Source organism: Nicotiana sylvestris, chromosome 4 (assembly GCF_000393655.2).
Source record: "Nicotiana sylvestris chromosome 4, ASM39365v2, whole genome shotgun sequence".
NCBI classification, from domain to species: Eukaryota; Viridiplantae; Streptophyta; class Magnoliopsida; order Solanales; family Solanaceae; genus Nicotiana; species Nicotiana sylvestris.
Genome location: NC_091060.1, coordinates 1,858,710 through 1,872,289, shown reverse-complemented (window position 1 = coordinate 1,872,289; position 13,580 = coordinate 1,858,710). Strand labels below are relative to the sequence as shown.

Below are 13,580 nucleotides of genomic sequence, written 5' to 3'. Positions count from 1 at the left end.
TTATCAAAAAGTTTCGTGCAAGTGAGTAAAGTATTTTTGTGGTGTATTAATTGAGTTTTAGCATTTCATGGTTTACACACAAAACACAATCTTGTGATACAAATATCAATGCAGTTTATTTAATTTTTTAACAGTATATATATTTACTTGCTACTGAATATAAACTCTTAATTCTAGTAATCAAGTTCTTTAGTGAATCCTTCGAAAAATCTGTGTTTGTGCAGATCTAAAATTTTATTGTCAAATATATCTATCTGCATATATAAGCAAAATAAGTGTCATTTTAAAGGACAAATTAAAAGTTAGCGAAGTATTTACATGAAATTCCTTCTCTTCATCTACGCTTTGAATAGTATTGATGTGAGGTCCTAACAAATATTAATAAAAATTAAGTCTTGAAAAAAGACTTAAATATGAAACTAACGTAAATTTACAACCTAGATATGTTATGATATTTGTGAGCAATGATCACATACGGTGAAGGCATCTAAATGTGGAGCATGAGTATATTTCTTTATCAGATGCTCCTCATCTATAAGCCTAACAACACTATAAACTTCATCTTGCATCTGAATGTTCGAACTTTTGACAATGACCTTAAACATGAACTTTCTTTCAAGAATATTATTCAACTCTACTGGTTAGGAAGATTCGTCAATATCACCAGTATTCTAGAAGAAATTTCGGCTTAGAAAATTATTTAAAAATAAATATGAACTTAATTTAAAAAAATACCTTAAGTAATCTTTCCTTCAATTCGTTTGCGGACTTGCCTATGAGAAACATGGCTTTGCGGTCCAGAGCAACAATGAAACTGATCCAGTAGTGTCCATGACCCTAACTTGAAGCACGTACCTAAATACATCTTTGATTTGAGATATAACTATATGATTTGATGGGTTTAGAAAATATAATTTATGTTATTACCTATTCACTGCTGAGTAATCTTTATTTTTATATTTTGGGTTTGGACAACGATAATGTTACTACTTTTATCCACCTTTTTTTGACACTTCTTACCTGACGTACGACCACCCTCTTAGAAGTTATAAATTTCCAACACTTGCAATAATCCAACTTGTGATATCGAAAATGAGGATCATGTTTGTGCAAAAGAAAAATATATAAATTAAGCATACTTTAAATTAGGCATATTACGATTGCCATTAATCAAAAACCAAAATGCCAATAGAGATATGAATATATGTAGATTAATTTGTGGAAACACAGTTATTTACACACAATTTTTTTGGTAATTAAAATTATTATTAATCACCAACGAAAATATTATAAAGCATAGCATAGCATTCCCAGCTAGCTGTTCTCTACAAAGAGTACCCAAAACTTAAACCTATCTGTTTTTTCTAACCCAATACATGTATTATCTAACTAAGCGCAAGACAAAACACTATGACTACTCTCTCACATACAACTTTCTTACTAAAGAGATTGAAGAGTAAGTTAAACTAAGCAGACTATCAGCTATTTAGAGTGAAGAAGTAAAACAGTTAAAACATGAAGTTAATAATTACAATTATGCTCATATTACATAAAAAAAGTGGCACCGTGTGTTATATCCTCATTGTCTAGTGGTGCCAACAATGCCTAAAAATTTAAAAATATACCAAGAGCGGAGCAAAAATACAGATTTGCAAATTAAAAATAGAGAAACAAAACGTGACACATACTGTAGTATATCAATGAGAAACATAATTGAGGATATACAAGTTTGGTGCACAAATGCCACAATCGGGGTTATTTGCTACTGACTATCCATGAATACGCACATATGCAAATTAAAAAATAGAGTTAGCAAAACGAATTATAAGACGATAACATATTTTTAATATCTTTTTATCTTGTAGAACCAATTCAATCGGGAAAGTAGCGCTTGAATTGTAACGATTGGGTACTTCCCATAGACGAACAATTCGAACTTTCAACTTCTATTGCATCTTCGAAATTGTTATATCCTTGATTAAATCAATGTGAGTAGCCATATTTTGCAAAAACATATATTTTCTTGATTTTTTGATAGCAGTAGAAGATTTGAATATAAGAACAGAGTACCATAGAAGTTTTTTTGAGGGATAAATTTGAATCTTTAACCATACTAAACGGTACAATTTGCAATAAAAGATAAAATGGCAAAGGGTCAAATATGTCCCTATACTATTGAAAAAGATCTAATATTGTCCTCCGTTATACTCTCAATCCAAATATATCCCTAACGTTATACTATCGATCCAAATATATTCCTAACATCATAAAAGTGGTACAAACCTACCCTTCTTCTGTTAACTGTCTCCCTATGACAACATTTCATTGCTACCTCGCCATTATACTCCCATTTTCATCCCTTCCCCACAACCTTTTTTTCCCTTTCATTTGAAGAAAATCACAGATCATAGATATACAAACAAACTATATCAAAATAAATGCTAACAGCCAAAGATAATATGAAACAACGTGAACCGAGAAAATTCTGATTTTGCTATTCAAAATTCATACTTATACGAACGAAAATACATTTTGTATTATATAAAAAACTAAGCAAAGATACAGACATACTAGTTTAAGGTTTCAAAATTGACCATGGTGAGAAAGAAAAACAACCTAGACACGCTCACACGAGAGTTAATTTTTTTTGTTTCTCTCTCTTCAACCACATTTTTGGAAGGCTACCATCTTTTTTCCCTTTGCGTTTTATGTTAAAATAAAAGTGCTACTAAATTTTTCCTAAATAGGTCTTACAAATTCATCGGCAACACAAGGAAATGCAAAATAAAACACAAAATTGTAAGATCAAGTGAAAGGTACGTACAATTTAGGATCGGCTGGAGAAGCAACAAGTATTTTGAAAAGCAAGAGGAAGTAGAGGCAATGAAGTCTTCAAAATAATGATAGAACTTTAAAGTAATTGAACTTGGTAGCTACAAACAGGGTGAAATGGTGAGGTAACAATAAAATGTGTTCATAGGGGAGACAGTTAACGGAGGAAGGGTAAGTTTGTACCACTTTCATGATGTCAGGGATATATTTGGACCGATAGTATGACGTTAAGGGTATATTTGGACTAATAGTATAACAAAGGGTAATATTAGACCTTTTTCAATAGTATAAGGACATATTTGACCCTTTTTCGAAGATAGAATACAGACCAATTTGCCCTTCACATCAGTGAGGAGTTCTGTGATGCGCACTTGTATCAAAAAAGCTGAAATGAGGTGCGGTCTCACTGAACTACAAAAGGTTATTAGCTTACAAAGGAACTGGCTGAATATCACCAGTTAGGATGAGGACAAAACAAAGCAAAGGGCAATGACCTTTTCTCTTTATTTCCAGTAATGACATACATAGGGGTGTTTGTAAAAACCCGAAAAATCGAACCAAACCGAAAACCAAACCAAACCGACCAAAAAACTGATATTTTTTGGTTTGGTTTGGTTTTAGTTTTGAATTTAAAAAACCAATCAAATTTGGTTTGGTTTTGGTTTCAATCAGAAAAAACCGAACCAAACCGACTATAGGAGTAGTTATTTCAAATTTATTATTATACCTATATGTATATTTTTATACAAAGTTTCAAAAATTTAATGATAAATATTAATAGTTTGCAATTTTCGTATAGTTCTTTACCTTTACATTCTAATTTGATTGGTAATTTTCTTTTATTAAGTGTAAGAATCCATTTCGTGTTAAAAATAATATATTTTTAATTGAGTTCTTAAATTATTCATCACTATTTGATTCAATTATCATCAACATATCTTGATAAATAATAGATTTCTTAAAGAACAATTGATTTGATAGTGTTATGTTGAAAATGTAGTCGCCGGAATATGTGTTGATAATATGTCTTATATTTAAGAAAAAACCGACAAATAACCCCAAAAAACAAAAAACAGATATAAACCGAGTCGAGAAAAAACCGACTTAATTGGTTTGGTTTGGTTTGGTTCTAATATTTGAAAAATCAACTTACTTAGTTTGGTTTCTTTTAAGAGAAAAAAGTTCCAAACCGAACAATGAACACCCATAGACATACATATATTTCCAACAATAACAAAAGCTGAGATCAAAGGCCAATGCAACTATTGGCATCTTCCCAGTTATATTTTCACCGTTTGGTTATTTCCATCATGATATATATGTGTGCGCGCGCGCGCGCGCGCCAAGAAAAGCAAAATCTGAAGTTAAAAGCAGATGCAAACCATTGGCATCTTTACATTTACACTTTTATCACAAAACAGGTCTTTTACTTCGTGGTGGAGCAAATGATCAAAAATAGCAAGAGAATGAGGCTGATCAGTTAGTAATCCATCAAACTCTCTACTTTATACTTCTAACTTGAAAGATAATCACCTGAGAAGACGGACCAAAAAAATAATCATTCCGATCCCAAAGCTTCAACCTTTGGACCATGAAGAGCAGGGGGACGAAGGTCTTTGCCCCAGCCAACACCACGAGTGGAATCAAGGTATTAATGGACAAGGTGTCGACATTTCTGAAGGTGGATCACACCCTCTATACGGTAACACCAATACAGAGCAGTTCCATATGGTTTCAGTCGTGGTTTGATAAGAATGGACCTTGCATCTAACTCAACCCCAAAAGCTAGCTTATGAGGTGAGGATTGACCAAGCCATATAAGGAGACCAATGACCTCAAATCCCTCCGATGTGGGACAACTCAACACCCCCTCATGCTCAGACCTTTAGAGCGTGGACAACATAACACCAATGCAGAGCAGTTCCATATGGTTTCAGTCGTGGTTTGATAAGAATGGACCTTGCCTCTAACTCAACCCCAAAAGCTAGCTTATGAGGTGAGGATTGCCCAAGCCATATAAGGAGACCAATGACCTCAAATCCCTCCGATGTGGGACAACTCAACACCCCCTCATGCTCAGACCTTTGGAGCGTGGACAACATAAATAGGGGTCCAACATCGGTAACAATAATTAGGATGAGCCTGGCTCTGATACCATGATAAGAATGGACCTTGGGCCTAACTCAGCCCCAAAAGCTAGCTTATGAGATGAGGATTGCCCAAGCTATATAAGGAGACCAAGGACCCAAAATCCCTCTGATGTGGGACAACTCAACATGGTTTTGGTTTCAATCGTGCGTATGTTATGGTTGAGCAACTGCTCTCTATCAGTGTAGGTTTGCTGAGAAAATTTAGGGAAAGTAGTTTTTTTTTTTTAAGTAAACAACGTATGTTTAATCAGTTAGCTTTTTAAAATTAATGAAATATGAAATTTGAATTAAATAAAGCACTTTTCTTTTTCTTTTTCTTTAAAAAAATACGGTCTTCATAGTTCAAAAGTAGATGATCAAATAAATTTTTAAAATGTATGTTTTAAACTTAGTTAACTTTTAAAAAAAATAAAGCTGAAATGTTGAATTAAATAAAGCGTTATTAAAAAAAAAGGCTCTTTATGGTTCAAAGTTAAAGAGTAAAACAAACTATGTTTTAAAATAAGTTAATTTTTTAAAAATAATGAAATCTGAAATTGTGAACAATTTTTTTTTTCCAAATAATTTTATAGCTCCTATTTTTTTGGAGGATTGTCCTAAAGTGCCAAGTGGCATATTCTGATAGTGCCACTTGGCGAAATGAGAATGCTTTTTCTTCCGCTTTTAGTTATATATAGATAGATATATAGATTATTAAAAACCCAAAAAAACATCATGGATATTTTAAAATTTTAAAGTAACCGTAGCCCGTAAATGGACCCCGAAAAATTATTTTCCAATATTTTTACTATTATTATTGTTTTGAATATTATATTTAGTCATATGGTATACTGAACATAAACAAATGAGATGAATATTAATCAATATATCTGTCTGCCATTAGTTGTGCCCCATTTGCAAGTTCGATATTCTATATATTCGATCAATTTATCATTAATTATGCCTTAGTCCTAGGTTTAATATGTCATTGATGTTAGGACTTCTGAAATTGCATTATGAAACTTTAAATTTTGTTATTCTTATATACTACTAGTTACTACTTCATAATTAACTAGCCATATACAAGCAACAAGAATAATACTAATTATATGTAAATATTTAAATAATATGCAAAATAATAATATTAGTACATAAAATGTAATAGGTTATGAAATATGGTTAATTAAGTTCGCTCACATGTTTACCAAGCATTTGTGAAATTTCACAATTCGTGTAAAATTTAATTTATAAATACTATTTGTGAAAAAGATACTTGCAGGATCAGATAATTTAAAACATGATTACCTGCAAAATTAGTTATAATAAACACTAATTTGCAATCACAAAAAACAGTAACTAACATATTGTAGTGCTTAACAGCTTGTTTGGATGGTTATTACGCATTGTTTCATAAGTATTGTATCGTACTGTATTGTATTGCATTGTATTGTATCGTTCGATAAAAATAATGTTTGGATAGATTGTGTCGTTTGTCATCGTTTTATGATATCACGCACCAACAATATGAAGAACAAACTTGATTAATTACAACGAAAAATTATGATACAGGGTAAAATTACTATATAAAAAGGTAGGGTAAATGATAAAATAAAATTATTTAATAATAATAAAGGGTGATATTGAGAGAAAAAGACGAGGTAACGACGCGACCACACCAAATCGGTCGTTACATAAAATGACACATTTTGTCGTTATGTAACGACGGATTTAACGATACGATATAATAAAATTTAAGTAACAATCAAAACAAACATCATATTTAAAGTAACAATACGATACAATACAATGGGTAACAACCATCCAAACAGTAAGTTATCCAAATAGTGACAAAATCATTTTCAAAAATAATTTAAAGTTTAGCCAACTTTAAACAACCTTTTTTTCCTTCACTAAAGTCGGCCAGGTCTTAAATACGGCTATTTGTGCACTTCACCAACAAAAAAAGAGGGTCCAATATTTTTCTTTTAGCCTACCAAAAATTAGGCAGTTCTTAACTGTACAATTTGAGCTGCAGAGTTTAATTAGCACAAGAATGAGGAGAGTACCAACCGTATTATTTCAAGCTGGTAAAGCTATTGGAGATTTGGATTTGCTCAAAATTGTGCAATCTGAAATCAACCACGAACTCTCCGCTAAACCTTTTCAGGTGCATTATTTTCATAAAAACCCATTATTTTTCGTTGTATGTATCTGTACATTTTATTGAAATTACCTTCGTTAGGTTTCTATTGGAGTTACTAATGATTTGTCTACCCGAGGGTCTATCGGAAACAGATTCTTTGTCCTATCGGGTAGGGTAAGGTATGCGTACACATTAACCTCCCAGACCACACTATGTGGGATTTTATGGGTAGTTGTTGTTGTTACCTTCATATTTATTTTTTCACCCAGTTTTTGGTATCCCATGAAGTTTATGTGAAAAGGGTTTAATGGTATTTTTGAACAAATTGAAGATATTGGGTTCTGGTTATCATTGTATTGTTTCAGTACTGTTGAGTATTCTATCAACAACGCGGAGCCAGGATTTGAATCTTATGGTTTCGGGGTTCTAATCATTTTAAGTTACTGAGTTTTAAATTAAAATTTGTCCACATTCAATGGATTTTTCCGACAAATGCAGGGTTTGAATAAAAACTATTCAGTTTGGACGAACTCGTAGCTGACATTCCAGCTCCACCCCTGTACTATTGTAGTGGAGTTCTAAGTTCTAACATTACGTTTTGGTGGTATTTTCTGTCAATTTTATGGAATTATAGTTGATACTTTCTCACCCAAATTTGGTATTACTTGCATTTGATATGAAAAAGGGTTCAAGGGTATTTTTGAACAAACCAGTGGGTGGGAAATAATAGGTGCCTGGTGGAATAGTAGAGATGCCAGTAAGCTGACCCGGACACCATTAACCAAAAACAAAAAATAGTCATTGAAAGAAAGTAGTCCTTTTATTGGTATTTATTTGTCCATTTTTTTTGGAAATTATCTTCATATATATTTTTCACCTAATTTTTGGTACCCCATGTGTAAGGTTTAATGATATATTTGAACAATTTAAGTCTTGTGCAGTAGGTTAATGGCTAGCGTAAAGATAATTGAATTAAAATGAATCCTCTGAGTTTGTATTGTTTTAAGGATACAAAGGATTCATATGTTCGATCCTAACTAGTTTGGGAATTGGGATTCAGCAGTAGTTGATTGATTGATTTGTTGTGATTGAAAGTGATATTTTCAAGTGATCAGGTTACCCAAATTCAAGTACAACAACAACAACGAGTCAACGACCCAGTAAAATTCCACTAGTGGGGTCTGGGAAGGGCAGTGTGTACGCAAATCTTACCCCTACCTCGAGGGAGTAGAGAGATTGTTTCCGAAAGATTCTCGGTTCAAGAAGACGAAAAGAGACAATATATTAGTACCATCAACAGAAACCATAGAAATAATAAAAGTATCATAGAAACCAGAAAATAGATAAAAAGCAAAAGCAATAATCAGTAAATAGACCCGGCACTATGAAAAACAGAAGAGTAGTGTGAACACAAAATTAACCACTAGCAGTCCTAGACAAAAGTCCTATCAGACTAGCCTTACATTGGTACGAAGTAGAAATAAACTCAACTACCTCCTAACCTACATCCCTAATGCTCGACCTCCACAGCTTCCTATCAAGGGCCACACCTCCGACATCTGAAGCCACGCCATGTCTTGCCTGATCATCTCTGTCCAATACTTTTTAGGTTGCCCTCTACCTCTTCTCGTGCCTTTCAAAGCCAGTAGCTCACACCTCCTTACCGGGGCTTCTGGGCTTCTCCTTTTTACGTGCCCAAACCATCTAAGCCTCACTTCCCGCATCTTGTCATCAATGGAAGCCACACCCACCTTCTCCCGAATATACTCATTCCTAATCTTATTCATCCTAGTGTGCCCGCATATCCACCTCAACATCCTCATTTCTGCTACTTTCATCTTCTGGATATGTGAGTTCTTAACTGGCCAATACTCAGCCCCATAACCGGTCTAACCACCGCTCTATAATACTTACCTTTGAGTATCGGTGGCACTTTCTTGTCACTCAGGACTCCAGATGCTAAACTCCACTTCATCCACCCCACTCCTATACAGTGTGTGACATCCTCGTCGATCTCCCCATCCCGGGATAATCGACCCGTTACCCAAATTCAAGTGTAGGAGCTAAATTTTGTAATGTTTTTATTATATAGTTTATCTTTAGTGTTTTTCTGATGCAGTTGATTTAGCATACTTTTTATCACAAGCAATGAAGTAAATCATTCAAATGTTCCGTCGTTAAGTAAAAACAACTTGTTAATAAAAGAACATCAAGATGATGTCAAGTTAAAGCAAGCGAATCATTGAGAAAAAGCAACAGCTAGAGTACAAAGAGCAGCAAAACACTAGCAAACAAAAACCTATGTCATATAGAAGACTCTGTTAAGTATTCCACGAAGTCGGCTAAATTATGACAGTGGTGTTCCTTGTTACCACAACCAAAAAGTTTCTTTTTTTCCGGAGGGACAATAAAATAAAGCTGCTATAACATCAATATGCGGTGGAAGAAGTGTTGATGATGGATTGATGGCTGCATTCACCTTATGTCTTGTATAAAACGTTTTTCATCTGTTCCTCTGTTATCTATTTTCCCTTCAAAGACACATTAGTCCAGCCTATAGAAGCTGAAATCACCTTTATTATGGTCGATGGGTAACTATGCTGCAATTTATAGTTCTTCTTCTTGTAGACTATCTGAGCACTTTTTATGTTTTGTTTTCCTTTTTTTATTAATGCAGAATGATGAAAGTAGAAGCTTTGGAGATTTTGTTGTAGATTGGGATTCACCACAATCTCAAGATGTGGTTCTACGCAGGAGATGCGAATCAGGGGAGGAAGTTGCTGTTTCTGCTTTATTGGGTGCTGAGAGCTCTAATGAAAATGTGAAATTTCCCAGGGAAGCTTTCATGAAAGTAGGTGTGAAGAAGCCTGGCTTGAGTTCCGTGCTAGAGTTTGATTGTGTAGCAACTGCCCAAGTTGGTGATGGTTGTGACTTTGAAATTCAAAACGTGAACTACATTCTATCATCAGCCCTGGATTCTTCAGCCTTCAAAGGTCCCTCGTTCAGGTACTTTTGTCCTCTTAAGCAATGTCATACAATTTTTTCTTTGGGGAATTGGGAGCTCAGCTTTGGACTCATAAGTTTACTGCAGTTGGTTATTCTGATTTTATTTTCCAAATCTGGGAGAACAGTTTGGTGTTTCTTCTAGCCCGTATGCATGTCAAGATATGCCTTTTCAATACGTTCTTTATTGCTTCTTATGAAACTCCTTAAGTTTTCTCCTAGACATGCATGTCGAATTTGTCGATCCCTTCTCACCTCGCCAAGGTGGTAAAGATATTCAATTTTTGGTCTGTTCAACACTTTCTGAGCTATAATTGAAGGTTTTGGTTGGAAAATTTAGTATTGTACATGGATTGTGTGGATACCACTAAAGTTGATGCTTTATCTTTTTCTTCTCGACTGATTTCTCGAAGGGTATTCACTTCCCATTTACCTCTCCTCGAAACTGAGTAATTGATGCGAAGAAGACTTCAAAATCCTCAAATGTTCCTGATTTTGAATCCTAATGTTCTACCGGAACCAGGCTGAAATGGCGGTCATAAATGATTTTAGTGAACTCCAACTGTTTAGGATTGCCGCCTAGTTGAGTGATTGATTTAACAGATGACAGTGAAGATTGGGATATTCAGATAGGTGCATCGTTGCTAGTTTGGAAAATGTGACCAAGTTCCTGCAGTAATGGCCCAAAAAGGGAAAGAAGAAAAAAACTGTTTGCTAGACCAGCTGACAATTGAGATTCCAAAATGCTGAAATCTGTAGCAAAACTCGAAGAACAATAAATATCTCAAATATCTCATCTCAATTAGACAAAAAGCTAAGCATTAGTTTTTGCTTTGCTTAGTTTGTATATGCTGTTTCTGCCTTTTCTTTTAAATAACTGTCGTGTTTTGATAAATTTCTTTCGTCCTACTTGGTCAAATGTAGATTCTGCTACATTGGTGACTAAGGTGTCAACTATGACAATTGAAATGTACCTTTGTCTTTCACAAGATTGCTTTTTCAAGGAGAAATAATCAGGAGAATGCTGCATGATTGCATCGTAGGTTGCAGTGTTGTTGAAAGACAAACAACAACAACAACAAATCCAGTGAAATTCCACACATGGGGTCTGGAGAGGATAGTGTGTATACATACCTTACCCCTACTTTCGGAAAGGTAGAAAAGTTGTTTCCGATAGACCCTCGGCTCAAGAACAGTGAAAAGGACACAATAAACAAACAGTAACAATGGCTAGGAAAACTCTCTTGTTGAAAGAAATTCTTGAAATTATCCTTGGAAGTACTAGTTTGAGTTTTTAAAATTCTAATGCTGGCATTTAGTTTCAGCGCTAGAAGGTTTGTGTTTTTATGCTGGCACGTCATGATGGTCAGCCATCTGAGCATTTCATTTGAATACTTAAAAACTTCTTCAAGGTTTCATTGGAACTATTCGTTTGAGTTTTTGAATTCTTATGTCTGCTTCTTGAGATGCTTTTGATGTTGTGTGTCCCTTTTGTTGCTCCAACAGAACAATTCGTCTTGGCTTATTTTGTGACAATCTCAAGTGTCGCTGGTTGCGTTTATTTCAAGAATGTCCTATTCAGTTTCTTGCATCATATTTCTGTTCAAATATGTATGAACATTAATGAGTTCCTTTATTGTATCCCCTTTTCAGTTTTTTCAGTTCATTAGATCAAAAACTTCAAGATGAGCTCTACAAATATCTAGAAGCAAGAGGAGTTAGTAAAAGTTTCGCGGATTCACTCTTGCTCCACCTACACAAAAAGGAGCAAGGTCAATACGTCGACTGGCTGCACAAATTGCAAGCTGTTGTAACACCAAATGATGACGCGGACAACACTGCACGCGAGATATAGATATTTGAATTGATTCAATACATACCATGAAGTCACTGATTGCTGGAGGAGAAAGCTCTATTGGTTAACTTGCAGTTTTTTAGCTGGTTTCTGTAAACCCCTTCTTGTTTTACTGAAATAGAGATCCAATTTAAATGGCCAAATACAACTGCATAGTGGAATTATAAAAGGTTCAAGAACTGTAAGTTGAGTGGAACATACATTTTATTTTGTTTTGTTGAAAGAGGTAGGCGCTTTAGCAAATTTTATCACCATAAATCACTATACTAAAAGGTAGTCTGGTGCACAAAGCATCCGTATTCAACAGGGTCTGTGGAAGGTTCACACCTTAAGGGGTGTGATGTAGACAGCTTATTTTAATTCAAGCATTAGTGGCTGCTTCGACGACTTGAACTCATGACTTAGCTAGCATTTGACCGTAGATTCCAAAATTTGTTTTGAAAAATCTAATTTGGGTGAAGTTTGGTTTGAAGATGAAATGTGTTTGGACATGAGTTTTTAAAACATATTTCACTTTTTTTTTTTTTGAAAAAATATGAAACATGACTTATATCCACAAGTTCTAAAACTATCACAAATACCCAACAATACCTTAATCAATAACATTTATTATATTATCGCAAACCATAGTCCTGAACATAAATAAATTTGGTACAAAATTATCATTTTTATAATGAACTACATAATACACTATCAGATGAGACCGAGAAGATGAAATAACACTGTTACAAATAATAAATGGTGGGCTCTTTATAAAATACAAAAGTTTGGGGCAATTTTTTAAAGGAATTTTTACCTCCTATAACAAAGATTAACACTTTATTTATTTTAAATAAATACCATTTAAAAAAATTATATTCTATAGATACCTTTTAATGTTTATAGCAAAATATCTAATTTTGGTTACCTCCTACCCCTAAGTCACTAAATACGCTATTTAGTTACAATATTTTCTTTCTTTCTCTACTTTGATACATGTCATTCTCTTCCCCCATCCCATTAAAATTTCCAGCGACCAGTAGCACATCAACAACAAACCCTAACCCAAAGACCCAATCATGCCAAAGCAAATCCACGAAATCAAGGATTTCCTTCTCACAGCAAGAAGGAAGGATGCACGATCTGTCAAGATTTGGAATTTCTTTCTCATGAAATTAAGAAGGAATGATGGACGATCTGTCAAGATCAAGGATTTCCTTCTCACGAAATCAAGGATTTCCTTCTCACAGCAGTCACTTCCTCCAGGTTTGCGCGTGTAAAATCTTTGAAGATGGAAGGACTAATTTGTCACAAGGCGGAAATTAGGGTTTGTTCTTGAACAAAGACGAGGAGTTTGGGGCTGAGCAATTTAATTTTCTGTTAATATATTTTAATGTATTTTCAACGTATCACGCTGTATTTTCATGTATTTCATTGTATTCATTGTCTTTTTTTCATTGTAATTCATTGTATCTCGTTGTATTCCGTGTATTTCATTGTATTCACTATCTTTTTTTAATTGTATTTCAATGTATCCCGTTGTATTCTATGTATTTCATTGTATTACAAATTTTGCTATACAAATTTGTATTTCATTAAATACAAATTTTGTGTGTTATAATTGAGTTTGTTGAGTTAT

At 34.0% G+C, this 13,580-nt stretch overlaps 1 protein-coding gene across 1 annotated transcript; it reads left to right on the top strand.

Annotated features, from left to right (window-relative positions):
- Nucleotides 1-6,925: 6,925 nt before the first annotated feature.
- LOC104242924 (uncharacterized protein At2g39795, mitochondrial) lies at nt 6,926-12,205 on the top strand. Its single transcript, XM_009798038.2, has 3 exons — nt 6,926-7,128; nt 9,782-10,110; nt 11,761-12,205. Exons 1-3 carry the CDS (start codon nt 7,015-7,017, stop codon nt 11,960-11,962), a joined length of 645 nt encoding a protein of 214 aa, XP_009796340.1. The 5' UTR covers nt 6,926-7,014; the 3' UTR covers nt 11,963-12,205.
- Nucleotides 12,206-13,580: the final 1,375 nt, after the last annotated feature.

Excerpts from the sequence above, each read along its gene's own strand:
- LOC104242924 (XM_009798038.2), top strand. The coding sequence starts at position 7,015 with ATGAGGAGAGTACCAACCGTATTATTTCAAGCTGGTAAAGCTATTGGA. Across the intron at positions 7,129-9,781 it reads TCTCCGCTAAACCTTTTCAG|AATGATGAAAGTAGAAGCTT; the intron begins GTGCATTATTTT and ends TTATTAATGCAG. Across the intron at positions 10,111-11,760 it reads TTCAAAGGTCCCTCGTTCAG|TTTTTTCAGTTCATTAGATC; the intron begins GTACTTTTGTCC and ends TCCCCTTTTCAG.